Below are 27,491 nucleotides of genomic sequence, written 5' to 3'. Positions count from 1 at the left end.
AGTGATGTCACCTCTTAAACTCTGCAGCTCCACCAGAGGCTCCATCTGTACAAACTCATGTTGTGCAGCCAAATAAAAACCCACAGAAACTGATGTAACATTTGATTCTGCTATTTAAAGCTCCTGTTATTAAGATAGTTGAATTCTGAGTCTCGTTCCCAACTCGTCAAATACTGACGCTTTGGGATTGTAGCTCGGGTCGGCCGCCTCCCAAAGCGTCAACAGTATGTGTGAGATAATTGTGTCACACTTATAATTCATCAGCAGTGTAATATTTTCATGTTATTAAAGTTTGTCTTCAGAGTTTCACACATTCAACACGTGCAGTGTGTTGAATCAGAGATTACATCACACTCATGTGTCTTTTGTCCAACGTGACTTCAACATCATCCAACCTCCTTTTTTCAAAGATTCAACACTTTCTTTTCAGAGATTTAAATCTCTGCGGGGGGCCACACCTTTCTGATGTCAGATTAGGGGGTCTGTGTCCAACAACTTCTGTCACTTTACAAAAGTGACAAACAAACATTAACACCTTCCTCACTCTGTGATTGGTGAGCTGAGTGCAGCTGAGACAGAGCCCAGGTTTCAACTTCTCTCTCAGCTCTTTTTTCATTTGTTACACAACTATTTCTGTCACTTTGAAATATGAACTGAGTGAAACACTACCAATGTCTTCCAGGAGAGAACATGTGAGAAGTTACCTCCATATTTAAACCATTGTTGAGCCTCCAGCAGCTCTTGGCTCCACCTTTGGCTGTCTGAAACAGCTATGAACACGTTTAGCTTCACTGATGCACTGATCCCACGCTAAAAGGTGGAGCTAACACACTGCAGACCACTGATTGGTCAGTGGGAACAGCCAGAGTCGTCTCGTCCTCCACGCTCTGAAGTAACATTTCACTTTCTACCTGTTCAGCAGTCTTCTGTCTCGCTGCCTGCAGCCTTTCTCAAGTAAAGCTAGTTTCATGTTGTGATAAACAACCACACGTGTGCTGTGTGTGCAGAGTGTGTGGTGGAGCAAGAGAGAGAGAGCAAAACATGTAAATTAATAACATTTTACAGATACACAGAAACACATGAACTGACCTCAGAGTCCTCAGTCGACAGTTTGGACTCTCCAGTACAGCAGAGAGAAGCTTCACTCCTGAATCCTGCAGCTTGTTGTCACTCAGCTGCAGCTGTCTCAGATGGGAGGGGTTGGACTTCAGAGCTGAGGCCAGAGAAGCACAGCTGATCTCTGACAACCTGCAGAGACTCAATCTGAATAAAGAATAAATGATGAAACTTCACAATTTAAATATTCAGTCAGTATAAACATCACAAAGCTTCATTAAAATGTTGTAAAAAGACAATTCTGAATATATTTGTTATTGTCTGATAGTTAAAATAGAGATTATTGAACTTTTCATTGTAGTATGTATTTTTCTCATCACTTTAAAATACATTTTAAAAAACATGATTTGTAATCGAAGATGAAAATCAATAGTTGAGGATGTTCAGAGTGAATTATTCATGTTGTTATATGAAGGTTTTAAATGTGCAGCTCAACACTGCTCTGCCACAGTCAATGGACTAAACCACAGAAGAAGAAAACAGACTTCAGCATTAAGATACTCAGTGTGGATCAGTATAATATCAGCTGATGTCTGCAGTTTAGTGTCAACACAACTTTCACATCATATTAATCTGAGCACAGAAGTAAAAAATGGTGTCTGACCCCAGAGTCTCCAGTCGACAGTTTGGACTCTCCAGTCCAGCAGAGAGAAGCTTCACTCCTGAATCCTGCAGCTTGTTGTAACTCAGCTCCAGCTCTCTCAGATGGGAGGGGTTGGACTTCAGAGCTGAGGCCAGAGAAGCACAGCTGATCTCTGACAAACTGCAGTTCTCCAATCTGAATAAAGAATAAATGATGTAACTTTAAAAGACTTTAATGTTCCTGCTTGAAATCATTCAGTGTTTAATAATCTGTTCAGAGCTGAAGAAGGTTCAGAATGTAGATGTTTAGAAAATGAAGCTCCAAACACCTGAACCCAACAGGATGCAGGTTCAACACTGTCAAACACACAAAGTGAAACAGAGCTCTCATTAATATTAATGACAACGTGCTGCTGCTTCAATAAAGACGTAGTGATGTCACCTCTTAAACTCTGCAGCTCCACCAGAGGCTCCATCTGTACAAACTCATGTTGTGCAGCCAAATAAAAACCCACAGAAACTGATGTAACATTTGATTCTGCTATTTAAAGCTCCTGTTATTAAGATAGTTGAATTCTGAGTCTCGTTCCCAACTCGTCAAATACTGACGCTTTGGGATTGTAGGTCGGGTCGGCGCCATCCCAAAGCGTCAGTATTTGACGGGTTGGGAACGAGACTCAAAAATCAACTCTCTTACTGTCGCCCTGGGTCATTTAATTTACCCCCAGATATTTGAATTCCAAGTTTTCTTGGATATTAAGAGGTTCAGGTAAGTTTTGTTCTGAATAAATGTGTTTTGATGTTATTAACATGGTTCATTTAATATGAACTTTATCCTGCCACTTTAAGCAGGTTGTTTGCAGTGTACCTGGCTAACGTGTGGCATAAACACAGTACAACCTATGTTGTTTAACTTTATTGTATGTGATTGGTTGTGTATGAGTCATGACACTTTTCCTGTCTGGTGATTGGCTGTGGGGCGGAAGCTAACAGAGCAGTGAACTGTGTGAAAAAAGAAACGGAGAGAAGTCGGCGGCAGCAGCAGTGAAGAGAAGCAGAACAGAGACTTCTTTGTGTTCTGGTTGCCAGCTTGTGTGTGTGTGTGTGTGTGTGTGTGTGTGTGTGTGTGTGTGTGTGTGTGTGTGTGTGTGTGTGTGTGTGTGTGTGTGTGTGTGTGTGTGTGTGTGGGCCCACAACATAATGAAGTACCACTTAAAGGTTCTATAAGAGTTCTTCAGGTGTGTTTAATACTAATGAAGGTCTTTGGTGCTGAAGTTCATCAGCAGTGATCAATAGCAGAGCAAGGTTAAAAGAACATTTCTGTGTTTGAACAAAAGTAAATTGACAGTGAATAGTAACAAAACCAGGTTAAAGGAACATTGCACTGAATTCATTGGTTTGACTTGTTAACATTTCATTCTGAACAAGCTCAGTAGAAAACCACATGTTGGGTTCACTGTGATTTACTGTGGATGGTTACATTTATTTTTTATGGCTATTAGAATTTTTATTTTTCTGTTAATAATTTTAAGTTAATTTATTGGGACATAGTTTTCATGTGATTCATTTTAAGCGCACTTAACTACAGTAAGAACACATTAAGAAGGTACGTAATAATCCTTTAATATTGAAATAAAAAGAGACAGTTATCCAATGAAGAGCACATAAATACATGAGAGGAGGTGTCTTCTGTCCAACGCAACTCAAACATCATCCAACATCCTTTTCTCAAAGATTCAACACTTTCTTTTCAGAGATTTAAATCTCTGTGTATCTGTGTATCTGTGTATCTGTGTATCTGTGTATCTGTGTATGCTGTACGTCAGGCAGTAATATACAATAATGTAGTGTCACCTGTCACTGTGTGTGTGTGTGTGTGTGTGTGCGTGCGTGCGTGCGTGATATAAATATATAATCTGGTGTCAAACTTTAAACGGAGTTGTTGTGATTTGAGCTCAGACAAACCCAGAAAACAAGTGAACTGAAGGAAATGTAAAACTTCTGTTCTGATTTAAATGTTATAGATCTACACAGAAACACATGAACTGACCTCAGAACCTCCAGTCGACAGTTTGGACTCTCCAGTCCAGCACAGAGAAGCTTCACTCCTGAATCCTTCAGCAGGTCGTAGTTGTAACTCAGGTCCAGTTCTGTCAGATGGGAGGGGTTGGACTTCAGAGCTGAGGCCACGACTTCACAGTGACTCTTTGAGAGTCCACAGTTAATAAATCTGTGATTACAGATAAAAGAACATTAAAACAATAAAATGTGAGACTTTATTGTGAAAACAGATTCATACATGTTGCATCACAAAGCACAGGGGGTCAGTTGGTCGGCCTGAGCTGGTCAGTCATTGATCACAAGGTTTGTAGTTTGAAACTTGAGCTCCTTCTGCCCACGAGGCCCCAGACTTTCCCTGCCTGAGGAGATCAGAGGGGCTGAATCGCTGCCCCGTTTTATATCAGCCCCCAAAACACACTTGAATAAAGCTGCTTTTAACCCTGATGTGGATGTTTTTGTCTTCATGTTTGATTTTGGTTTGTTTGATTCATTCTGTGCTCTTTATATTTATATTTGTAATTGTCGGGTAAAACTTGCTTTTTCTTGTGACTCTTTCGTTGTGTTGCTGTTTAATGTGTGTACAGCACTTTGTAACTGCTTTTAAAAGTCTTATATCAAGAAAATAAATCAATAAATGAACCTCCTGAGTGTCCTCGAGCAACATGAACCAAACTGATGTTCAGGACAAAGTGTCCAAATGACTGTAATGTAAACGTGTCAGATTTGAGTTGATTTATATTCATGAAGCTTCATGTAAATTCACTGTAGGTTGTAACTGCACTCGTATGTGTTTACCTCAGTTATGTGTTTGTGTGGATTTTGTTCTTTGATGCATTTTATTCTGTTGCTCCGTCTGCTTTTCACCTCCCATTAAATTAATTCAGCCTCTTCTCCTGCATCAATAGTATAATTAGTGCTAAAGATTGAGTTATTATCATTTGATGGGTGATCATTTGTCTCAGGTGGAGTTCACCTGGCTGAAGGAAATGTTTTGGAAAGTAGACGACTACATGTCATTTCATCTCTGAGCTTGGTGATGATCATTGATTCAATCAGCAGGTTTCAGACTTGTTGAGGAAAACATGTATCGTGTTGAGGTTTTATATAATGCATGTGTGTAAAGTGTTTGTCTTTAATACTGAAGGCTTCAGCTTTACCAGGATTTTTAATGTTCATCACATCTGTACTTACTGAGCCTTTTTACAGTTCCTCACAGCTGGAATCAGTCTATGTTTTCCTGCCAGTGACGTGTTGTATTTATCTGGGTCCAACTCATCCAGAACCTCCTCTGACATCTGCAGCATGTAGGCCAGAGCTGAGCAGTGGATCACAGAGAGTTTCTTCTCTGATCTCTTCTTTGACTTCAGGAACTCTTGGATCTCCTGATGGACTGAGTGGTCGTTCATCTCCGTCAGACAGTGGAAGATGTTGATGCTTCTGTCAGGAGAGATCTTATAACTGTTCATCTCCTTCAGGTTGTTGATGGCTCTCTGGATGATTTCTGGACTGTTGTCTGTCCGACCCAGCAGACCTGCTAAGAGTCTCTGGTTGGACTTCAGAGAGAGGCCATGAAGGAAGCGAACAAACAGGTCCAGGTGGCCATTCTTACTTTCAAGGGATTTCTCCATGGCTCTCTTCAGGAACTCATCCAGGGTTGAGGGTCTCCATCCTCCCAGGAAGTCCTTCAGCACCTCTGTGTTCCTGCTGGTGTAACAGTGGAACATGTAGACTGCAGCCAGAAACTCCTGAACGCTCAGATGAACAAAGCAGTAGACTGTTTTCTGGAAGATCACACTCTCTCTTCTGAAGATCTCTGTACAAACTCCTGAGTACACCGAGGCCTCTGTGGCATTAAGACCACACCGCTCCAGGTCTTCTTGGTAGAACATGATGTTTCCTGTCTCCAGATGTTCAAACGCCAGCCTCCCCAGCTTCAGAAGAACTTCCCTGTCAGCCTCCGTCAGCTCCTGTGGACTCGTCTCACGTCCCTCATGGTACTTCTGCTTCTTCCTCTTTGTCTGGACCAGCAGGAAGTGTGAGTACATGTCAGTCAGGGTCTTGGGCAGCTCTCCTCTCTGGTCTGTAGTCAACATGTGCTCCAGAACTGTAGCAGTGATCCAGCAGAAGACTGGGATCAGACACATGATGTGGAGGCTCCTGGAGGTCTTGATGTGTGAGATGACTCTGCTGGACAGATCTTCATCACTGAACCTCCTCCTGAAGTACTCCTCCTTCTGGGCGTCAGTGAAGCCTCGTACTTCTGTTACCCTGTCAACACATGAAGGAGGGATCTGATTGGCTGCTGCAGGTCGGGAAGTTATCCAGACGAGAGCCGAGGGAAGCAGCTTCCCCTCGATGAGGTTTGTCAGCAGCGCGCTGACTGATGACTCCTGTGTGACATCAGACACGACCTCATGGTTCTTGAAATCCAGTGACAGTCTGCTTTCATCCAGGCCGTCAAAGATGAACAGAAGTTTACAGGCAGCGAGCTTCTCTGCTGTCACCTTCTGTAATGTTGGATGGAAAACATGGAGCAGCCTGAGAAGACTGTACTGCTCATCTCTGATCAGGTTCAGCTCCCTGAACGACAGCAGAACCAGCAGACGGACATCTTGGTTTTCGGAGCCCTCTGCCCAGTCCAGAGTGAACTTCAGCACTGAGAAGGTTTTTCCAACACCAGCGACGCCGTTGGTCAGAACCACTCTGATGGGTCTCTGTTGGTCAGGTGAGGCTTTAAAGATGTCGCAGCACCTGATTGGAGTTTCTCTGAAGGTCTCCTTCTTGGAAACTGTCTCCAGCTGCCTCACCTCATGTTGGGTATTAACCTCTTCACTCTGTCCCTCTGTGATGTAGAGCTCAGTGTAGATCTTGTTAAGGAGGGTTCCACTTCCTGTTTCATCACTTCCTTCAGTCACACGTTCACATCTCCTCCTCAGACTGATCTTATGTTCATGGAAAACCTCCTGCAGACCAACATTCACTGAAAAAAGACAAAAAAAGTGGGAGACAAAAAATACAATGTGACAATCAGCAGTCAATGGTCTTTTCATTACAAGTTAAAAACCATCAGTATAAGAACATGTTTGTTGTTTTCTTTGTCTTTCTCTCCACCTTAACGTCGTGGAGAGGTTTGTGTGTCCCTGTGATCCTCGGAGCTCTGTTGTCGGGGGCATTAGCCCCTGGCAGGGTCTCGCAAAGCTAATTAGCCCCAGAGGAGGAGCCGGACTGAGAGTGATTCAAAGAGCCTTTATGAATCAGCCACAAAGGTGCTGCAGCACCTGAACCAGGAAAGAGACATCAGGGCACCTTTCTGGAGCTCAACCTGGGAGTGGAGGTCGCTGGTGAATATCTGGTGTCTGGCCTTTGACTACATGGAGACGCCACCCTGTGGGCTGACTACCAGCAGGGACGGGCATTGGGGTCGGGTGTGCGCCAGTCTCATGCAAAAGAAGGCAGGTGTGCTGATTCCTGGCATCCCAGACTGGTCCTCAGGACAGGGAGTGTCTCCTCTCATGGGGGAAGGAACAGGTGCTGGTGCCGGAGGTGGGGCGGTACCAACTAGATTTAGTTGGGCTCACCTCTATGCACAGCACTGTTTCTTGAACTCAACTCCTTTGCTTGAGGGACAACATCTCAGGTTGGCCCCTGTAAATGACCACCACCTGCACCTCAGCCCGTCCACTACACTCTGCTGCTGCTGACTGCTTGTTATTCCCTCACTACAAGGGAGGACCAGCTACTGCTCAACTAGATCCAGACTGTCTGATGTCCTGGATCCACAATAGTGACACAAACTCCCCAGTGACATCAGAACAGAAGAAACTCGACACAACTTCAGACTGAAAACTCTCCTGTTCAGACTGAAAACTCTCCTGTTAGACTGAAAACTCTCCTGTCAGACTGAAACTCTCCTGTTAGACTGAAAACTCTCCTGTTAGACTGAAAACTCTCCTGTCAGACTGAAAACTCTCCTGTTAGACTGAAAACTCTCCCGTTCAGACTGAAAACTCTCCTGTTCAGACTGAAAACTCTCCTGTTCAGACTGAAAACTCTCCCGTTCAGACTGAAAACTCTCCTGTTCAGACTGAAAACTCTCCCGTTCAGACTGAAAACTCTCCTGTTCAGACTGAAAACTCTCCTGTTCAGACTGAAAACTCTCCCGTTCAGACTGAAAACTCTCCTGTTCAGACTGAAAACTCTCCCGTTCAGACTGAAAACTCTCCTGTTAGACTGAAAACTCTCCTGTTCAGACTGAAACTCTCCTGTTCAGACTGAAAACTCTCCTGTTCAGACTGAAAACTCTCCTGTTAGACTGAAAACTCTCCTGTTCAGACTGAAACTCTCCTGTTCAGACTGAAACTCTCCTGTTCAGACGGCACCTTGGTCCATAAAAACAATCTCTCTCTTGATCTCTTATTGCTTCTAGTTGTAGCTCTTGAACCATTTCAGCATAATTGATGAATGTGATCTACTCATGTTGTATCCACATGGTTCAGTCAGTTATTTTCAGTCTCTTTGGATAAAAACGTCGGCTAAATGAACGTATTGTAATGAAGCAGGTTACATTTTAAGCTGTTTAATGTGCTGACACTGAGCAGCTAATTAGCATCTGCTGCAGCCTGAAAATAGATGTTAGCAGTGCACTTTTCCTCACTGGATGTTTGTTCGGTGGCTTGTTCAACAAGTGGATCTGCAGGACGAGGTGTGTGTTTGTAAGTTAGAGGAGGAGGAGATGTTAGCAGGAAAGCTAATGTGGACTGTTGTTTAAAGTGCTGTTTTGTCTCAAGCTGCTGTCTGACACTTCTCCATCTCCATCTCTGCATACAGAGAACAAGCAGCTCTCTGATTGGTTAATGTGTGACATAACAAATGTATTAAAACAACAAGTAGTGTGTTCAGACATGAAGACACCAGCAGACAGATATATAGTCTTACTTTGTACAGTGCTGGTCAGACTGGCTGTCTGCAGTCCAGCTCCTGTTCTGGATCTTTTCCCACACTGGGGACAGGAGGAGAGTCCTGGTGAAGCAGACTGGTCCCAGTATGATGTGATGCACTGTCTGCAGAACCAGTGTCCACTGTCTGATGGTCCAGGTTCATTACTGAAGTCTGGAGGATAATCTTTTGACCAGTCACTCTTCATAGACAGACAGCTGGATCCTGGAGACTCTGCTCTCTGTCTGTTGGACTGAACTCTGCAAACACCAACATGTTTGTATTGATATCACATGAATCTTTGAGAAATTCTCTGATGACAAAGTCATTTAAGAAGCTCTAAACACACAAACTACTGCTACTGTTGATGAAAAGGAGCTTTCAAAGTTTCTGTTTGTCCTCTTAGATCAGATTTCAGCTTTTTAGGAGACTGACAGCTGCCACAGATAGTAAGAGGAACATGAGCCGTGAAAAGTCTGTTAGATTTAGGTAGAAAATACATTTTACATGAATTTTGAATATAAAAATACAAAATCAACAAAACAAAGCACGTTAGTGAGAGAGGGAACAGAACAAAGTCACATAAATGAGTTAGTATCAGGTGTCTTACTCTGAGTCTGATGGTCCAGGTTCATTACTGAAGGCTGGAGGACGATCTTTGGACCGGTCACTCTTCATAGACAGACAGCTGGATCCTGGAGACTCTGCTCTGTCCTCCTCCTCCTTCACACAAACACTCATCTTCTGCTCTGAAGTCAGTCTGAGAGGTGAAACAGTAGCTGTGAGCTCAGGAAACAAGTTTGTTCAAGAGTCGCACAAGACCGAGAGAGCAGGAAGTAACACACTCTCTCTCCCCTTCACACACACATTATACAGTATAATAAAAGCAGCCAGAAGTCCACCTGGTCACTTTTCTTCACACCTGTGCTTGTTTTCTTGGGTTACTGGAGGTTTAAAGAGGATTATTCAGCCAATCAGGACTTTGTGTCCACAGATGAATCAAAGTGTTGAGTTCACTCCAACATTTCTTTCCTCCACAGTCCACAGGGAGAAAACTGACTCACAGTAAGTAAAGTCACAGTAAATAATCACAATGTGTTGTTAACACTCACCCTGCCTCAGACTCCAGCTGCTCTCCTTCTGCTCTGCATCTTAAAATGGAGTCTGACTGAATACTTTCACTTTCAGGGTTCCTCCCTGTGTGTGTGTGTGTGTGTGTGTGTGTGATGACGTCCTTGGCTCCTCCCTGTTCTCATGTTCTTCTTCTGATTTTATGACTTTAAAGGTGCATACCGCCACCTATTGTCCCGGAGTATGTAGCCTGGAGATGATGAAAACTGAGCCTTTCAGGTTTCTTAGCAGATGTTTTACAGAAGTCCACTGCTCTTCTGTTGGCTCAGAAAAATACTGCGACAGTTTGCTGACAACAAAACTCAGCTGGGGTCTTGTACATGTGGTTGGACAGATCAGGCTGCCGGCTGCCTCTGGATTTTCTGACGTCACTCATCTTTTCTGCATCATCAGTGTAGTTCAGTTTCTGTTCACAAGGTGTCGCTCTAGGTTCACAGTTTTGCATGTTAAACCTTTCAAGTGCTTTTTCAACACATTTCTTTTGTGACATTGTTACACATCCATCACTCAGCTCAAAGTCGATGCCAAGAAAACGTCTCAGTTCTCCTCAGTCTTTCATTTTGAATCTTGCTGTGAGCGTCTCCTTCACAACTTTTAGTGCATCTTCATCACTGGCAGCAATGATTACATCATCAACCCATATTATTATGATCACCTTCTCATTCCCTGTTTCCCTTGTGTAAACACAATGATCAGCAGGGTTTTGTACTAAATGCTTCTCACTTAGATAATCATGTAGCGTCTTGTTCCAGTCTCTGCCGGACTGTTTCAGCCCATAAAGTGACTTCTCTAGCTATTGTAGTCCAGGCCACTTTGTGACTCTACCCTTCAGCCACACTGATAGACAACAGATTTACTGATGTCACAGACAACAATGCAATAAGTGGATTACTGATCAGTGATGTCAGTGAGCAGCTACCAGTGTTTACAGTGTGTGACAGTGACGACAAGAAGGAAAAGCAGGACATTAAACTGGAGCACAGACGAGTCAGGACAGAGGAGTCAATGAACGCTTTAAAACATGAATTACTAAACCAAAACTGGGAAATATTATATAAAGAAGAAAACCTTGACAAAGCGTATGAAATATTCTTAAGAGTATTCAAATTGTTATCTGATAAAAAACTGTCCAATAAAACAAATCAATAAAAAACAGAAATATTCAGACAGCCATGGATCACTAAGGGATTACAAAATGTCTGCAGAAAGAAAAATACACTATATAGAGAATTCATAAAACAGAACCAACTTCATCAATGATTTACTAACTGACAGTCGATACGGATTCAGATCCAACAGATCAACATCTTCAGCAGTCACTGAACTTATTGAAGAAATCACAAGCTGCTTAGACCAAAAGAAATATTTATTGATCTGAAAAAAGCATCGGATACAATCAATCCTGACAGATGGATTAATAAAGTGGAGCGGTGTGGTATCAGAGGGGTTGTTCTGAACTGGCTGAGAAGCTCTCTAGACAACAGCAACAGTTTGTGAAGATGGTGAGGACATGTGGTCATGTTGGGACATTGCTTGTGGAGTCCACCAGGGGTCAGTGTTGGGGCCACTTCTCTTCATACTCTACATTAATGACACATGTCAAACATCAACATTAGTTATTTGCAGATGACACAAACATGTTTTGTCCTGGAGAGGATTTGCAGCAGATTCTGAAGTTGATCACATCTGAAATGAGCAAATTAAAAAGCTGCTTTGACAGAAATCAATTATGTTGTATTATCATGTTTGAAAACTGTGAATGAAATAATCAAGTACAGGTGGAGATAGATGGTGTGAACATTGAAAGAGTGCATGTAAATACATTTCTGGGTGTGATAATAGAGCACAACATCTGCTGGAAACCTCACATAAAACATGTTCAATCTAAAGTGTCAGGAAGCGTCTCAGTCCTGTGTGAGACAAAGCTCGTACTGGATCACAAACCACTGCACATTCTCTACTGTTCACTGGTCTGACCATGTTTAAATGACTGTGTGGAGGTCTGAGGGGAAACACCTACAGAAGATCACTGCAACCACTGTTCACACTTCAACAAAGAGCCGTAAGAACAGTTCATGACGTCAGATATTATGATCACACTGACTGATTGTTTTTAAATTCACGTGTGATAAAGTTCATCCATCTGGTTGAATATCAAACTGCACAAATAATGTATGAAGCAAGAAACAAACTACTACCAGGTAATATTCAGACACTGTTTCTTGATGGAGAGGGGGGTTATATTTTGAGGGAGAAGTTGAATTTCAAGATGCGAGCTGTTCAGACGACTATAAAAAGTAAGTGCGTTTCAATCTGCGGTGTGAAACTGTGGAACGGTTCGAGCTCGGAGCTAAAGCAACGTCCAACAATGATCCAGTTCAAAACAAGGTACAAGGAGATGATTTTCAAAAGGTCCAGGGACGAGGGCTTTAAAATTCACCAGGTGTCTTCATGCATGTGATGTATGCATGTGTTTGTGTGCAGGAAATATTAATATGTTATGAAATATACATTTGTGGTCATAACTTTTATAATAAGATACAGAAACTTGGTCAATGTATATATATTGTGTATATTATATTATAAGCTATGTATATGTGTATGTGTGTGTGAGTGTACATAGATGTGTGAGCATGTAGGTGTGTATATGTACATGTGTTCAGTACATATGTATATATGCATTTATGGGTGTGTATGTAATATATTTGTATATAATATGTGATGATTAATTGTACATGTAGTATATTGAATTGTATATAGTTAGATGGGAGCGTACGAAGGTTCACAGGTTCAGGAATGGAAGTAAATTGATTGTGATTAATTAGTGAGTTGTGGAGAAGAGGGAGGATTAAATAAGTGTTTAGCATCAAGAAGACACTGTAGATGCTCTGATTGTACCTGATTACAACAAACGCTTATCAATCAATCAATCATCAGATTTCAAATAAAATAGAAAAAAACAAAAACTTGACTCTTTTCACTAAATAGTGTGAAATCAGCAATATTACAGCAGCAGAAAGGATTGCAAAGATAGAGAGCATCAATTAAAAACAGTGGTAATAAATAACTATGAGAAAGATTATACGTATAAATATGAGTAAAACAAGCAGCAGAAACAATATAAACAATATGAATAAGAAAGAAAAATATTGACACTACTGGGATAATAGATCAGATCAGTGTGTACAACCTGTGACAGTCGTATGTCAGAATACATGAAGAATTAAAGGACTTGTGTCTCAGCAGGATTTAGAAAAACTTCCATGCGTTTATCAGTCGGCTCTTGTTTTTCACAGGTCTATAATATATTTTAGCTGGACTTCTTTCAAGATCCATTTCAGGTGTATTTTTTTTCCCCCTGACTACGGGAGGTACTGCGCCGTTCGTCAGAAGACTCCGTCTGCGTGCATATCTAACGTAGAGCATAAATGAGCCTTTAGTCAGCGGGTCGGGTGTGTAAAAATTAAAGCGTCATCTCATCAGCCTGTCATATTAGCAGGAATGTTCATTTTGGAGCGATGTTGAACTTTAAAGCCTTTGTCGGTCCACAGCAATGACATGCCGGTGTTATTGTCACAGTTATGTTGTCATAAACAGAACAAACCTGCTATTAGATCCCGAGTTTACCCCTGTTCAGGAGGTACTGGACCAGCTCTCCATCTAAAGGGTCAGGTCCCTAAACCTACAAGGTGTTGCTTCAATATGGATTTAAATAGGGACTGCTTAAGCTGGTAGCGAGGAGACTCTCCCAGCTTCTCACTGTCTGAACATCTACCCTGCGTCCTCTGGTGTAGCACCTGACATGAACAGCCCTCGAGTCAGATACAGTCACCAGCACGCACATTAACAGCAGCTCTCCTCTCAATGACCTGAGCACTTGGTCTGGTGCTAGGATGAGTTTTTGGGGCTTTTTGTAAACAAGGGTCAGTTAAATTTAGCTGACGAGAGTAACGTTTAAGAACCTTTAAGATATGTTGCACACTTATCACCTAACTCCTTACTTCCATCAAAGAGACATAAAATCAGCGTCCACAACTTCTTATTTAACTACAGCTGAAGGTTTATTACAAAGTTTATCAAAAGCAAAGCATACAGCTCAATCTTATCTCAATTACTATCAATCATTATCAAGAATACCTGTTGAAAAAGATCACAATTCTGTATATTATAAAGATTAATCTAAAAGAGCTGAGGCTGGTTGAAATACTTAGATGTAGTAGAGATTGAGAGGGTCAGGCCTTCCAGTAAGTCTTTCCCTTCCTGCTGAAAGTACAAATCTTCTTGGTGAATCAAGAACCCGTCCGAATTCCAAACTTCATGCCAGCAGAGTGAGCGAAAGAGACTCCAAAATCAAAATTATAATCCACAGTTGGTTGGAAAATGGTTAGTCCTCCTTGTACACTGTTGTCCTCGGATCCAACTGTGAATCTCCTGAAGTCCATTCTGCGATGAATGAATGGGTTAATCCAAGGAAGGAGAGCGGAGGAAGAACATGGTCTCCTCTGTTGCTGTGTTTTTTTGGACTCTCTCAGCTGGTCATCTATTGCTTCAGACGGAGACTCTGATTACTTCCCTATAAGGTCGTGCAGCCGCTTCCTGTGTTTTGCAAACTCATTGTGATCTGAACTTTAATCACACTTCAGCTTGTATATTACTTTTGTCTGATGTCATGACAACAATCATAACACATCTGATTATATATACAATACACTAATAGCAGAGCTCTTATATTCTTAATCACTGTCAGGACTAGGTATAATGTCCTTCAACTTGCCGATGCTGTATGGCAGGTGTGTGGGAATCTCAACTCTGTTGACACTGCAGCACTGACATCATCTCCACGTGTTGTGATTGGTCTGTCAGTCACTGCTGGATGAAGCTCTCCTCTCCGCCCAGTCAGAGCCTCTCCACCCACCAGCTGATGGTGCTGCTTCAACCTCTCTGGATCATCAGGACACAGCTGATCCTCTCAACACCTCCACCTTTCTCATCACACCCACTCTGACGACCTCCACCTGATGAGAGAAGCAGAGAGACAGCAGAAGTGATACATGAGTGTCTACAGAGACTCCCTCCATCAGCTGTCAGTCAGTGATATAAAGACCAGCAGGACTTCAGTCCTGTTCAGACCACAAGTGGAGCGGCTGTGTAGCGTAGCCAGCTTCCTTCCAGCTCTCATGTTAACGTGTTGGAGTGAAGCTCACAGACCTGCAGACACATCAAGTGTGTTTACTCTGCAGGTTTCACTCAAGCACACAGTGAAATAAACTGCTCAGAGTCCCTGAACGCATCATCACTGCAGAAACACTTTGATGATGATTCACTGCTGTTAAAAACCAGAGTCTCAGTCACACCTGAATATTTCATCTACTTTAAATTTTACAAACATGTAAATATGGAGACTGTTCTAAAAATATCTGGATAAAACTAAAGACAGATGGACAGATAAATATTTGATGTTAAAGCTCCTACATGTTCACACAAAGACTGAACAGTCAGCATCAGCTGTGGTTACTGGACTTCAGCAGAGGTTCTGGTCTGTGAGGAGACCACATGGTTACTAAATGTAACCGCGGTTCTCTGAAATAAGAGTCAGTGATGTGCAGGCTTCAGTCAGAGCGATCTGTACGGTGGCCCTGAAGGTCAAAACACAACCACACTTCAGATTATGGAAAAGGTGGGACGGCGTTCTTGTTTGTTATTGGACAGAACCAGAGTCTCTGGTGACAGTTTGATGTTTTGTGGGATGTTGTTGTGTTTTGACCTTCAGGGCCACCGTAGACCTGAGAGCTGTGACAAAGATGGACTGATCAGTTGTTCAGTGTTGAAATGAGAGAACAAAGATTTGATGCTACAACAGTTTGATGGATGAGGACGCTGTCTCTACACATCCTGTGATGCTGTCAGCTGTGATCCAGCTTTACTTCCTGTACACATGAACACAACAACAACAGTCGTCTTCACTTCAACTCAAACACACGATCACAACAAGCTTCTGGCTCCTCTGATTGGCTGACTGTTCCCCCTCTATCTCTTTCTGTCCAATCCTGAAGCCTGTCACCGTTCTCCTCTTACAGCTTCACTGAGGAAAGCAGGAAATACTGGATCTTTACTCTGATACTGACTGTGTTTATTACAATACTGCTGAAACCAGCATGGACTGACTCCAACTCTCTACTGACCTCAGAGTCTCCAGTCGACAGTTTGGACTCTCCACAAGTTCAGACAGCAGCTTCACTCCTGAATCCTGCAGCTTGTTTCCACTCAGCTCCAGTTCTCTCAGATGGGAGGGGTTGGACTTCAGAGCTGAGGCCAGAGAAGCACAGCTGATCTCTGACAAACTGCAGAGACGTAATCTGAATAAAAATAAATGATGAAACTTCACAATTTAAATATTCAGTCAGTATAAACGTCACAAAGCTTCATTAAAATGTAGTAAAAAGACAATTCTGAATATATTTGTTATTGTCCGATAGTTAAAATAGAGATTATTGAACTTTTCATTGTAGTATGTATTTTTCTCATCACTTTAAAATACATTTTAAAAAACATGATTTGTAATCGAAGATGAAAATCAATAGTTGAGGATGTTCAGAGTGAATTATTCATGTTGTTATATGAAGGTTTTAAATGTGCAGCTCAACACTGCTCTGCCACAGTCAATGGACTAAACCACAGAAGAAGAAAACAGACTTTAGCATTAAGATACTCAGTGTGGATCAGTATAATATCAGCTGATGTCTGCAGTTTAGTGTCAACACAACTTTCACATCATATTAATCTGAGCACGGAAGTAAAAGATGGTGTCTGACCTCAGAGTCTCCAGTCGACAGTTTGGACTCTCCAGTCCAGCAGAGAGAAGCTTCACTCCTGAATCCTGCAGCTTGTTGTCACTCAGGTCCAGCTGTCTCAGATGGGAGGGGTTGGACTTCAGAGCTGAGGCCAGAGAAGCACAGCTGATCTCTGACAACCAGCAGCCCCACAATCTGAATAAAGAATAAATGATGTCAGTTTAAAAGACTTTAATGTTCCTGCTTGAAATCATTCAGTGTTTAATAATCTGTTCAGAGCTGAAGAAGGTTCAGAATGTAGACGTTTAGAAAATGAAGCTCCAAACACCTGAACCCAACAGGATGCAGGTTCAACACTGTCAAACACACAAGTGAAACAGAGCTCTCATTAATATTAATGACAACGTGCTGCTGCTTCAATAAAGACGTAGTGATGTCACCTCTTAAACTCTGCATCTCCACCAGAGGCTCCATCTGTACAAACTCATGTTGTGCAGCCAAATAAAAACCCACAGAAACTGATGGAACATTTGATTCTGCTATTTAAAGCTCCTGTTATTAAGATAGTTGAATTCTGAGTCTCGTTCCCAACTCGTCAAATACTGACGCTTTGGGATTGTAGGTCGGGTCGGCCGGCCGCCTCCCAAAGCGTCAACAGTATGTGTGAGATAATTGTGTCACACTTATAATTCATCAGCAGTGTAATATTTTCATTGTTATTAAAGTTTGTCTTCAGAGTTTCACACATTCAACACGTGCAGTGTGTTGAATCAGAGATTACATCACACTCATGTGTCTTTTGTCCAACGTGACTTCAACATCATCCAACCTCCTTTTTTCAAAGATTCAACACTTTCTTTTCAGAGGTTTAAATCTCTGCGGGGGGCCACACCTTTCTGATGTCAGATTAGGGGGTCTGTGTCCAACAATTTCTGTCACTTTACAAAAGTGACAAACAAACATTAACACCTTCCTCACTCTGTGATTGGTGAGCTGAGTGCAGGTGAGATAGAGCCCAGGTTTCAACTTCTCTCTCAGCTCTTTTTCATTTGTTACACAACTATTTCTGTCACTTTGAAATATGAACTGAGTGAAACACTACCAGTGTCTTCCAGGAGAGAGCATGTGAGAAGTTACCTCCATATTTAACCCATTGTTGAGCCTCCAGCAGCTCTTGGCTCCACCTTTGGCTGTCTGAAACAGCTATGAACACGTTTAGCTTCACTGATGCACTGATCCCATGCTAAAAGGTGGAGCTAACACACTGCAGACCACTGATTGGTCAGTGGGAACAGCCAGAGTCGTCTCGTCCTCCACGCTCTGAAGTAACATTTCACTTTCTACCTTTCAGCAGTCTTCTGTCTCGCTGCCTGCAGCCTTTCTCAAGTAAAGCTAGTTTCATGTTGTGATAAACAACCACACGTGTGCTGTGTGTGGAGAGTGTGTGGTCGAGCAAGAGAGAGAGAGCAAAACATGTAAATTAATAACATTTTACAGAAACACAGAAACACATGAACTGACCTCAGAGTCTCCAGTCGACAGTTTGGACTCTCCAGTCCAGCAGAGAGAAGCTTCACTCCTGAATCCTGCAGCTCGTTCCTACTCAGCTCCAGCTCTCTCAGATGGGAGGGGTTGGACTTCAGAGCTGAGGCCAGAGAAGCACAGCTGATCTCTGACAAACTGCATCTCTCCAATCTGAATAAAGAATAAATTATGAAATTTCACAATTTAAATATTCAGTCAGTATAAACGTCACAAAGCTTCATTAAAATGTTGTAAAAAGACGATTCTGAATATATTTGTTATTGTCTGATAGTTAAAATAGAGATTATTGAACTTTTCATTGTAGTATGTATTTTTCTCATCACTTTAAAATACATTTAAAAAACATGATTTGTAATCTAAGATGAAAATCAATAGTTGAGGATGTTCAGAGTGAATTATTCATGTTGTTATATGAAGGTTTTAAATGTGCAGCTCAACATTGCTCTGCCACAGTCAATGGACTAAACCACAGAAGAAGAAAACAGACTTCAGCATTAAGATACTCAGTGTGGATCAGTATAATATCAGCTGATGTCTGCAGTTTAGTGTCAACACAACTTTCACATCATATTAATCTGAGCACAGAAGTAAAAAATGGTGTCTGACCTCAGAGTCTCCAGTCGACAGTTTGGACTCTCCAGTCCAGCAGAGAGAAGCTTCACTCCTGAATCCTGCAGCTTGTTGTGACTCAGCTCCAGCTGTCTCAGATGGGAGGGGTTGGACTTCAGAGCTGAGGCCAGAGAAGCACAGCTGATCTCTGACAAACTGCAGCTCCACAATCTGAATAAAGAATAAATGATGTCAGTTTAAAAGACTTTAATGTTCCTGCTTGAAATCATTCAGTGTTTAATAATCTGTTCAGAGCTGAAGAAGGTTCAGAATGTAGATGTTTAGAAAATGAAGCTCCAAACACCTGAACCCAACAGGATGCAGGTTCAACACTGTCAAACACACAAAGTGAAACAGAGCTCTCATTATCTCTCTCTCAAATATTTAAATCCCAAGTTTTCTTGGATATTAAGAGGTTCAGGTAAGTTTTGTTCTGAATAAATGTGTTTTGATGTTATTAACATGGTTCATTTAATATGAACTTTATCCTGCCACTTTAAGCAGGTTGTTTGCAGTGTACCTGGCTAACGTGTGGCATAAACACAGTACAACCTATGTTGTTTAACTTTATTGTATGTGATTGGTCGTGTATGAGTCATGACACTTTTCCTGTCTGGTGATTGGCTGTGGGGCGGAAGCTAACAGAGCAGTGAACTGTGTGAAAAAAGAAACGGAGAGAAGTCGGCGGCAGCAGCAGTGAAGAGAAGCAGAACAGAGAGACTTCTTTGTGTTCTGGTTGACAGCTTGTGTGTGTGTGTGTGTGTGTGTGTGTGTGTGTGTGTGTGTGTGTGTGTGTGTGTGTGTGTGTGTGTGTGTGTGTGTGTGTGTGGGCCCACAACATAATGAAGTACCACTGAAAGGTTCTATAAGAGTTCTTCAGGTGTGTTTAATACTAATGAAGGTCTTTGGTGCTGAAGTTCATCAGCAGTGATCAATAGCAGAGCAAAGTTAAAAGAACATTTCTGTGTTTGAACAAAAGTTAATTGACAGTGAATAGTAACAAAACAAGGTTAAAGGAACATTGCACTGAATTCATTGGTTTGACTTGTTAACATTTCATTCTGAACAAGCTCAGTAGAAAACCACATGTTGGGTTCACTGTGATTTACTGTGGATGGTTACATTTATTTTTTATGGCTATTAGAATTTTTATTTTTCTGTTAATAATTTTAAGTTAATTTATTGGGACATAGTTTTCATGTGATTCATTTTAAGTGCACTTAACTACAGTAAGAACACATTAAGAAGGTACGTAATAATCCTTTAATATTGAAATAAAAAGAGACACTGTTATCCAATGAAGAGCACATAAACACATGAGAGGAGGTGTCTTCTGTCCAACGCGACTTAAACATCATCCAACCTCCTTTTCTCAAAGATTCAACACTTTCTTTTCAGAGATTTAAATCTCTGTGTATCTGTGTATCTGTGTATCTGTGTATCTGTGTATGCTGTACGTCAGGCAGTAATATACAATAATGTAGTGTCACCTGTCACTGTGTGTGTGTGTGTGTGTGCGTGCGTGTGTGCGTGCGTGCGTGCGTGCGTGATATAAATATATAATCTGGTGTCAAACTTTAAACTGAGTTGTTGTGATTTGAGCTCAGACAAACCCAGAAAACAAGTGAACTGAAGGAAATGTAAAACTTCTGTTCTGATTTAAATGTTATAGATCTACACAGAAACACATGAACTGACCTCAGAACCTCCAGTCGACAGTTTGGACTCTCCAGTCCAGCACAGAGAAGCTTCACTCCTGAACCCTGCAGGTAGTTGTTGCTCAGGTCCAGTTCTGTCAGATGGGAGGGGTTGGACTTCAGGGCTGAGGCCACGACTTCACAGTGACTCTCTGAGAGTTCACAGTGAGTAAATCTGTGATTACAGATAAAAGAACATTAAAACAATAAAATGTGAGACTTTATTGTGAAAACAGATTCATACATGTTGCATCACAAAGCACAGGGGGTCAGTTGGTCGGCCTGAGCTGGTCAGTCATTGATCACAAGGTTTGTAGTTTGAAACTTGAGCTCCTTCTGCCCACGAGGCCCCAGACTTTCCCTGCCTGAGGAGATCAGAGGGGCTGAATCGCTGCCCCATTTTATATCAGCCCCCAAAACACACCTGAATAAAGCTGCTTTTAACCCTGATGTGGATGTTTTTGTCTTGATGTTTGATTTTGGTTTGTTTGATTCATTCTGTTGTTTTTCATATTTATATTTGTAATTGTCAGGTAAAACTTGCTTTTTCTTGTGACTCTTTCATTGTTTTGCTGTTTAATGTGTGTACAGCACTTTGTAACTGCTTTTAAAAGTCTTATATCAAGAAAATAAATCAATAAATGAACCTCCTGAGTGTCCTCGAGCAACATGAACCAAACTGATGTTCAGGACAAAGTGTCCAAATGACTGTAATGTAAACGTGTCAGATTTGAGCTGATTTATATTCATGAAGCTTCATGTAAATTCACTGTAGGTTGTAACTGCACTCGTATGTGTTTACCTCAGTTATGTGTTTGTGTGGATTTTGTTCTTTGATGCATTTTATTCTGTCGCTCCGTCTGCTTTTCACCTCCCATTAAATTAATTCAGCCTCTTCTCCTGCATCAATAGTATAATTAGTGCTAAAGATTGAGTTATTATCATTTGATGGGTGATCATTTGTCTCAGGTGGAGTTCACCTGGCTGAAGGAAATGTTTTGGAAAGTAGACGACTACATGTCATTTCATCTCTGAGCTTGGTGATGATCATTGATTCAATCAGCAGGTTTCATACTTGTTGAGGAAAACATGTATCGTGTTGAGGTTTTATATAATGCATGTGTGTAAAGTGTTTGTCTTTAACACTGAAGGCTTCAGCTTTACCAGGATTTTTAATGTTCATCACATCTGGACTTACCGAGCCTTTCTGCAGTTCCTCACAGCTGGAATCAGTCTATGTTTTCCCCAGAGTGATGTGTTGTAGTTCACTGTGTCCAACTCATCCAGAACCTCCTCTGACATCTGCAGCATGTAGGCCAGAGCTGAGCACTGGATCTCAGAGAGTTTCTTCTCTGATCTGTTCTCTGACTTCAGGAACTCTTGGATCTCCTGATGGACTGAGTGGTCGTTCATCTCCGTCAGACAGTGGAAGATGTTGATGCTTCTGTCAGGAGAGATCTCATCACTGTTCATCTCCTTCAGGTTGTTGATGGCTCTCTGGATGATTTCTGGACTGTTGTCTGTCTGACCCAGTAGACCTGCTAAGAGTCTCTGGTTGGACGTCAGAGAGAGGCCATGAAGGAAGCGAACAAACAGGTCCAGGTGACCATTTTTACTTTTGAGGGATTTCTCCATGGCTCTCTTCAGGAACTCATCCAGGGTTGAGGGACTCTGTCCTCCCAGGAAGTCCTTCAGCACCTCTGTGTTCCTGTTGGTGTGACAGTGGAACATGTAGACTGCAGCCAGAAACTCCTGAACGCTCAGATGAACAAAGCAGTAGACTGTTTTCTGGAAGATCACACTCTCTCTTCTGAAGATCTCTGTACAAACTCCTGAGTACACCGAGGCCTCTGTGACATTAAGACCACACCGCTCCAGGTCTTCTTGGTAGAACATGATGTTTCCTGTCTCCAGATGTTCAAACGCCAGCCTCCCCAGCTTCAGAAGAACTTCCCTGTCAGCCTCTGTCAGCTCCTGTGGACTCTCATGTCCCTCATCGTACTTCTGCTTCTTCCTCTTTGTCTGAACCAGCAGGAAGTGTGAGTACATGTCAGTCAGGGTCTTGGGCAGCTCTCCTCTCTGGTCTGTAGTCAACATGTGGTCCAGAACTGTAGCAGTGATCCAGCAGAAGACTGGGATCAGACACATGATGTGGAGGCTCCTGGAGGTCTTGATGTGTGAGATGACTCTGCTGGACAGATCTTCATCACTGAACCTCCTCCTGAAGTACTCCTCCTTCTGGGCGTCAGTGAAGCCTCGTACTTCTGTTACCCTGTCAACACATGAAGGAGGGATCTGATTGGCTGCTGCAGGTCGGGAAGTTATCCAGACGAGAGCCGAGGGAAGCAGCTTCCCCTCGATGAGGTTTGTCAGCAGCACGCTGACTGATGACTTCTGTGTGACATCAGACACGACCTCATGGTTCTTGAAGTCCAGTGAAAGTCTGCTTTCATCCAGGCCGTCAAAGATGAACAGAAGTTTACAGACAGCGAGCTTCTCTGCTGTCACCTTCTGTAATGTTGGATGGAAAACATGGAGCAGCCTGAGAAGACTGTACTGCTCATCTCTGATCAGGTTCAGCTCCCTGAACGACAGCAGAACCACCAGACGGACATCTTGGTTTTCGGAGCCCTCTGCCCAGTCCAGAGTGAACTTCAGCACTGAGAAGGTTTTTCCAACGCCAGCGACGCCGTTGGTCAGAACGACTCTGATGTGTCTCCGTTGGTCAGGTGAGGCTTTAAAGATGTCGCAGCACCTGATTGGAGTTTCACTGAAGGTCTTCTTCTTGGAAACTGTCTCCAGCTGCCTCACCTCATGTTGGGTATTAACCTCTTCACTCTGTCCCTCTGTGATGTAGAGCTCAGTGTAGATCTTGTTAAGGAGGGTTCCACTTCCTGTTTCATCACTTCCTTCAGTCACACGTTCACATCTCCTCCTCAGACTGATCTTATGTTCATGGAAAACCTCCTGCAGACCAACATTCACTGAAAAAAGAGAAAAAAGTGGGAGACAAAAAATACAATGTGACAATCAGCAGTCAATGGTCTTTTCATTACAAGTTAAAACCATCAGTATAAGAACATGTTTGTTGTTTTCTTTGTCTTTCTCTCCACCTTAACGTCGTGGAGAGGTTTGTGTGTCCCTGTGATCCTCGGAGCTCTGTTGTCGGGGGCATTAGCCCCTGGCAGGGTCTCGCAAAGCTAATCAGCCCCAGAGGAGGAGCCGGACTGAGAGTTGGCTCCTCCTCTCAGGTTGGCCCCTGTAAATGACCACCACCTGCACCTCAGCCCGTCCACTACACTCTGCTGCTGCTGACTGCTTGTTATTCCCTCACTACAAGGGAGGACCAGCTACTGCTCAACTAGATCCAGACTGTCTGATGTCCTGGATCCACAATAGTGACACAAACTCTCCAGTGACATCAGAACAGAAGAAACTCGACACAACTTCAGACTGAAAACTCTCCTGTTAGACTGAAAACTCTCCTGTTCAGACTGAAACTCTCCTGTTAGACTGAAACTCTCCTGTTCAGACTGAAACTCTCCTGTTCAGACTGAAACTCTCCTGTTCAGACGGCACCTTGGTCCATAAAAACAATCTCTCTCTTGATCTCTTATTGCTTCTAGTTGTAGCTCTTGAACCATTTTAGCATAATTGATGAATGTCATCTACTCATGTTGTATCCACATGGTTCAGTCAGTTATTTTCAGTCACTTTGGATAAAAACATCAGCTAAATGAACGTATTGTAATGAAGCAGAGAATGTTGATGTTTTTAAAAAGAGGCTCAAGACCCATCTTTTTAATCAGGCATTTAATTGAGCTCATTTAACTCTTTCTAATTACCGGCATTTTTTATTATTTATTTATTTATTTATTTATTTTTTATTATTATTATTCTATTTTATATTAATTCTTAGTTAAGCCAATCCTGTTTTATTACTTACTTGTTTTATCTCAATGTTTTATTTCAATGTTTTAGTCATTATTTATGGTCTATTTTATACATTATATTGTTCTTTTCCCTCAGTTTTAGCTTCTATACCTTTTATCTTATTTTACTGTTTTAGCCCCTCGATTCTCCAGTGTTTCCTCCTGGGGGCCTACCACACCGGGAGTTGCTTCTGGTCCACCGTTGGGGGTGCTGTCCCGAGGACGGCCCTGGCCGGAGTGGCGGGAGAGCTTTACGCCTTGGTGTGGAGCCTCATGTCTACCTGGGCTGGGGGGGTCCTTTTGGTGGCGCCCCTGCAGTCATGGACCTTGATTCCTCTCGGTGTGCACGGCCCCCAAAGGTAGCTGTTCCTCACCTCTGATCTTTGTGCCGAGCCATGTCTCCTTAGCAATAACTAGCGTATGTCTGTGGGTGTGTGTATGTTTGTGTGTGTGGGGGTGTATGTATGTCAGTATGTCTATGTATGTACGTGAGTGTGTATGTAACTGTGTATCTGTGTGTATGTTTATGGGTGTGGGAGGCTTGGGGTTTTTATGATGTTGTCTTGCTCTGTTTGTTTGTTTTTATCCTCTGTGAGGCACTTTGTGCTGCAAAACTGCATGAAAAGTGCCATATATGTAGCCAAGTGAACAGGGGTTACTGTGTTTTTTTGTGTTAGCTGAGCCCTAATAGAATGTGTACTGTCACTTTAAGGCCAGCCAGGTTGAGAATCCCGTGAGAACCAGGAAGTCACACGAGACACAATAACTCGCGCGAACCGTCGTCTTCCTAACGCAAACAATGGCGGAGAGGTGCGTTTCTTGTCTGTGAGAGTGTGTGCAGAGTGTGAACCGAGAAAACAGTGTATCACAGAGGACCGAGTGAAAGAGTTAGAGCGGACCGGTAACTGAGCCGTCTGACGAGCGTGCGTGACTGAAGACTTCGTGTTTAGTTCTCGTCGGTCGAGGGTTTGTGTGTGGTCTCCAGTGTGTCGGGAGCCGCCCTAGACGACCACGGGTCAGTGTAAGTGGCTTATAGTGTATTGAAATATTAGTTACTGTTATAATTTCAGTGTTAAATGTTGTTTACGAAGCTATATGTTGTGTTACCAATGTAGAGGGGAGACAGAGAGCCGTGTGTGCGTGTGAGCTGCATCCAGGTGCAGGGTGAGGCTCTCAAGCTACAAGCTAGAGTAAGTGAGCACATGATTTTGCTTTCTGAATGTACTGTAAGTTCGTGTAAGGTCATGTTAAAAACATATTTTGCACAGAGATATATAAAAATGTACATGTAATTCATGGTGTTTATTCAATTAATTCATGAGTTTACCAAGCTAAAACCTCACGTGTACTGTAAAATGTGTCTGATAAAATGAAGAGAGTGGCTTAAAAATGTATTCATGCTAACTAATGTATTTTATGTCCTGTTTACATAGGAATAGGCCACTACTGTTGTTTGTTTTGGTTTGTTTTGGTTTGTTTTTGTTTGTTTTGCGTGTTTGGTTTTGCTTGTTTGAGACTGAGACACTCAGAAAATATTCAGAAGAGAGAAGAAAGTACTTGTTTTATTTTTATTTGACTGTTACAAACATTTCTCTCAAAATTAGAGAATTAATGCTGTGCTCGTTTGAGGGCAGTCGGGGTATTAAAGATCCTACTAAAAAGTATTTTTGTGTCCGGTCTCCTCCCTCCTTGACCTGGCCACATATAAATAAAGATTGATTTGATTTGATTTGAAGCAGGTTACAGTTTAAGCTGTTTAATGTGCTGACACTGAGCAGCTAATTAGCATCTGCTGCAGCCTGAAAATAGATGTTAGCAGTGCACTTTTCCTCACTGGATGTTTGTTCGGTGGCTTGTTCAACAAGTGGATCTGCAGGACGAGGTGTGTGTTTGTAAGTTACAGGAGGAGGAGATGTTAGCAGGAAAGCTAATGTGGACTGTTGTTTAAAGTGCTGTTTTGTCTCAAGCTGCTGTCTGACACTTCTCCATCTCCATCTCTGCATACAGAGAACAAGCAGCTCTCTGATTGGTTAATGTGTGACATAACAAACGTATTAAAACAACAAGTAGTGTGTTCAGACATGAAGACACCAGCAGACAGATATATAGTCTCACTTTGTACAGTGCTGGTCAGACTGGCTGTCTGCAGTCCAGCTCCTGTTCTGGATCTTTTCCCACACTGGGGACAGGAGGAGAGTCCTGGTGAAGCAGACTGGTCCCAGTATGATGTGATGCACTGTCTGCAGAACCAGTGTCCACTGTCTGATGGTCCAGGTTCATTACTGAAGTTTAGAGGATAACTTTTGGACCGGTCACTCTTCATAGACAGACAGCTGGATCCTGGAGACTCTGCTCTCTGTCTGTTGGACTGAACTCTGCAAACACCAACATGTTTGTATTGATATCACATGAATCTTTGAGAAATTCTCTGATGACAAAGTCATTTAAGAAGCTCTAAACACACAAACTACTGCTACTGTTGATGAAAAGGAGCTTTCAAAGTCTCTATTTGTCCTCTTAGATCAGATTACAGCTTTTTAGGAGACTGACAGCTGCCACAGATAGTAAGAGGAACATGAGCCGTGAAAAGTCTGTTAGATTTAGGTAGAAAATACATTTTAGATGAATTTTGAATATAAAAATACAAAATCAACAAAACAAAGCACGTTAGTGAGAGAGGGAACAGAACAAAGTCACATAAATGAGTTAGTATCAGGTGTCTTACTCTGAGTCTGATGGTCCAGGTTCATTACTGAAGTGTGGAGGACGATCTTTGGACCGGTCACTCTTCATAGACAGACAGCTGGATACTGGAGACTCTGCTCTGTCCTCCTCCTTCACACAAACACTCATCTTCTGCTCTGAAGTCAGTCTGAGAGGTGAAACAGTAGCTGTGAGCTCAGGAAACAAGTTTGTTCAAGAGTCGCACAAGACCGAGAGAGCAGGAAGTAACACACACTCTCTCTCCCCTTCACACACACATTATACAGTATAATAAAAGCAGCCAGAAGTCCACCTGGTCACTTTTCTTCACACCTGTGCTTGTTTTCTTGGGTTACTGTAGGTTTAAAGAGGATTATTCAGCCAATCAG

The 27,491-nt window shown here is 42.3% G+C and overlaps 2 protein-coding genes across 2 annotated transcripts; both read right to left on the bottom strand.

The window, feature by feature from the left end:
- Window positions 1-1,587: 1,587 nt before the first annotated feature.
- On the bottom strand, window positions 1,588-10,201 carry LOC141017746 (protein NLRC3-like). The gene is made up of 5 exons (XM_073492477.1): window positions 10,146-10,201; window positions 8,695-8,954; window positions 4,951-6,739; window positions 3,749-3,928; window positions 1,588-1,894 (listed from the first exon to the last, which is right to left on the bottom strand). The coding sequence occupies exons 1-5, from the start codon at window positions 10,199-10,201 to the stop codon at window positions 1,675-1,677; spliced, it is 2,505 nt and encodes an 834-aa protein (XP_073348578.1). The 3' UTR covers window positions 1,588-1,674.
- Window positions 10,202-13,867: 3,666 nt separating this feature from the next.
- LOC141017668 (protein NLRC3-like) lies at window positions 13,868-27,279 on the bottom strand. The gene is made up of 8 exons (XM_073492394.1): window positions 27,125-27,279; window positions 26,515-26,774; window positions 21,666-23,451; window positions 18,768-18,941; window positions 18,138-18,311; window positions 16,638-16,811; window positions 16,008-16,181; window positions 13,868-14,840 (listed from the first exon to the last, which is right to left on the bottom strand). Exons 1-8 carry the CDS (start codon window positions 27,250-27,252, stop codon window positions 14,816-14,818), a joined length of 2,895 nt encoding a protein of 964 aa, XP_073348495.1. The 5' UTR covers window positions 27,253-27,279; the 3' UTR covers window positions 13,868-14,815.
- Window positions 27,280-27,491: the final 212 nt, after the last annotated feature.

This window comes from Pagrus major, chromosome 22 (assembly GCF_040436345.1).
Source record: "Pagrus major chromosome 22, Pma_NU_1.0".
Classification (NCBI taxonomy): Eukaryota; Metazoa; Chordata; class Actinopteri; order Spariformes; family Sparidae; genus Pagrus; species Pagrus major.
This window is presented reverse-complemented; position numbering and strand designations above follow the sequence as displayed.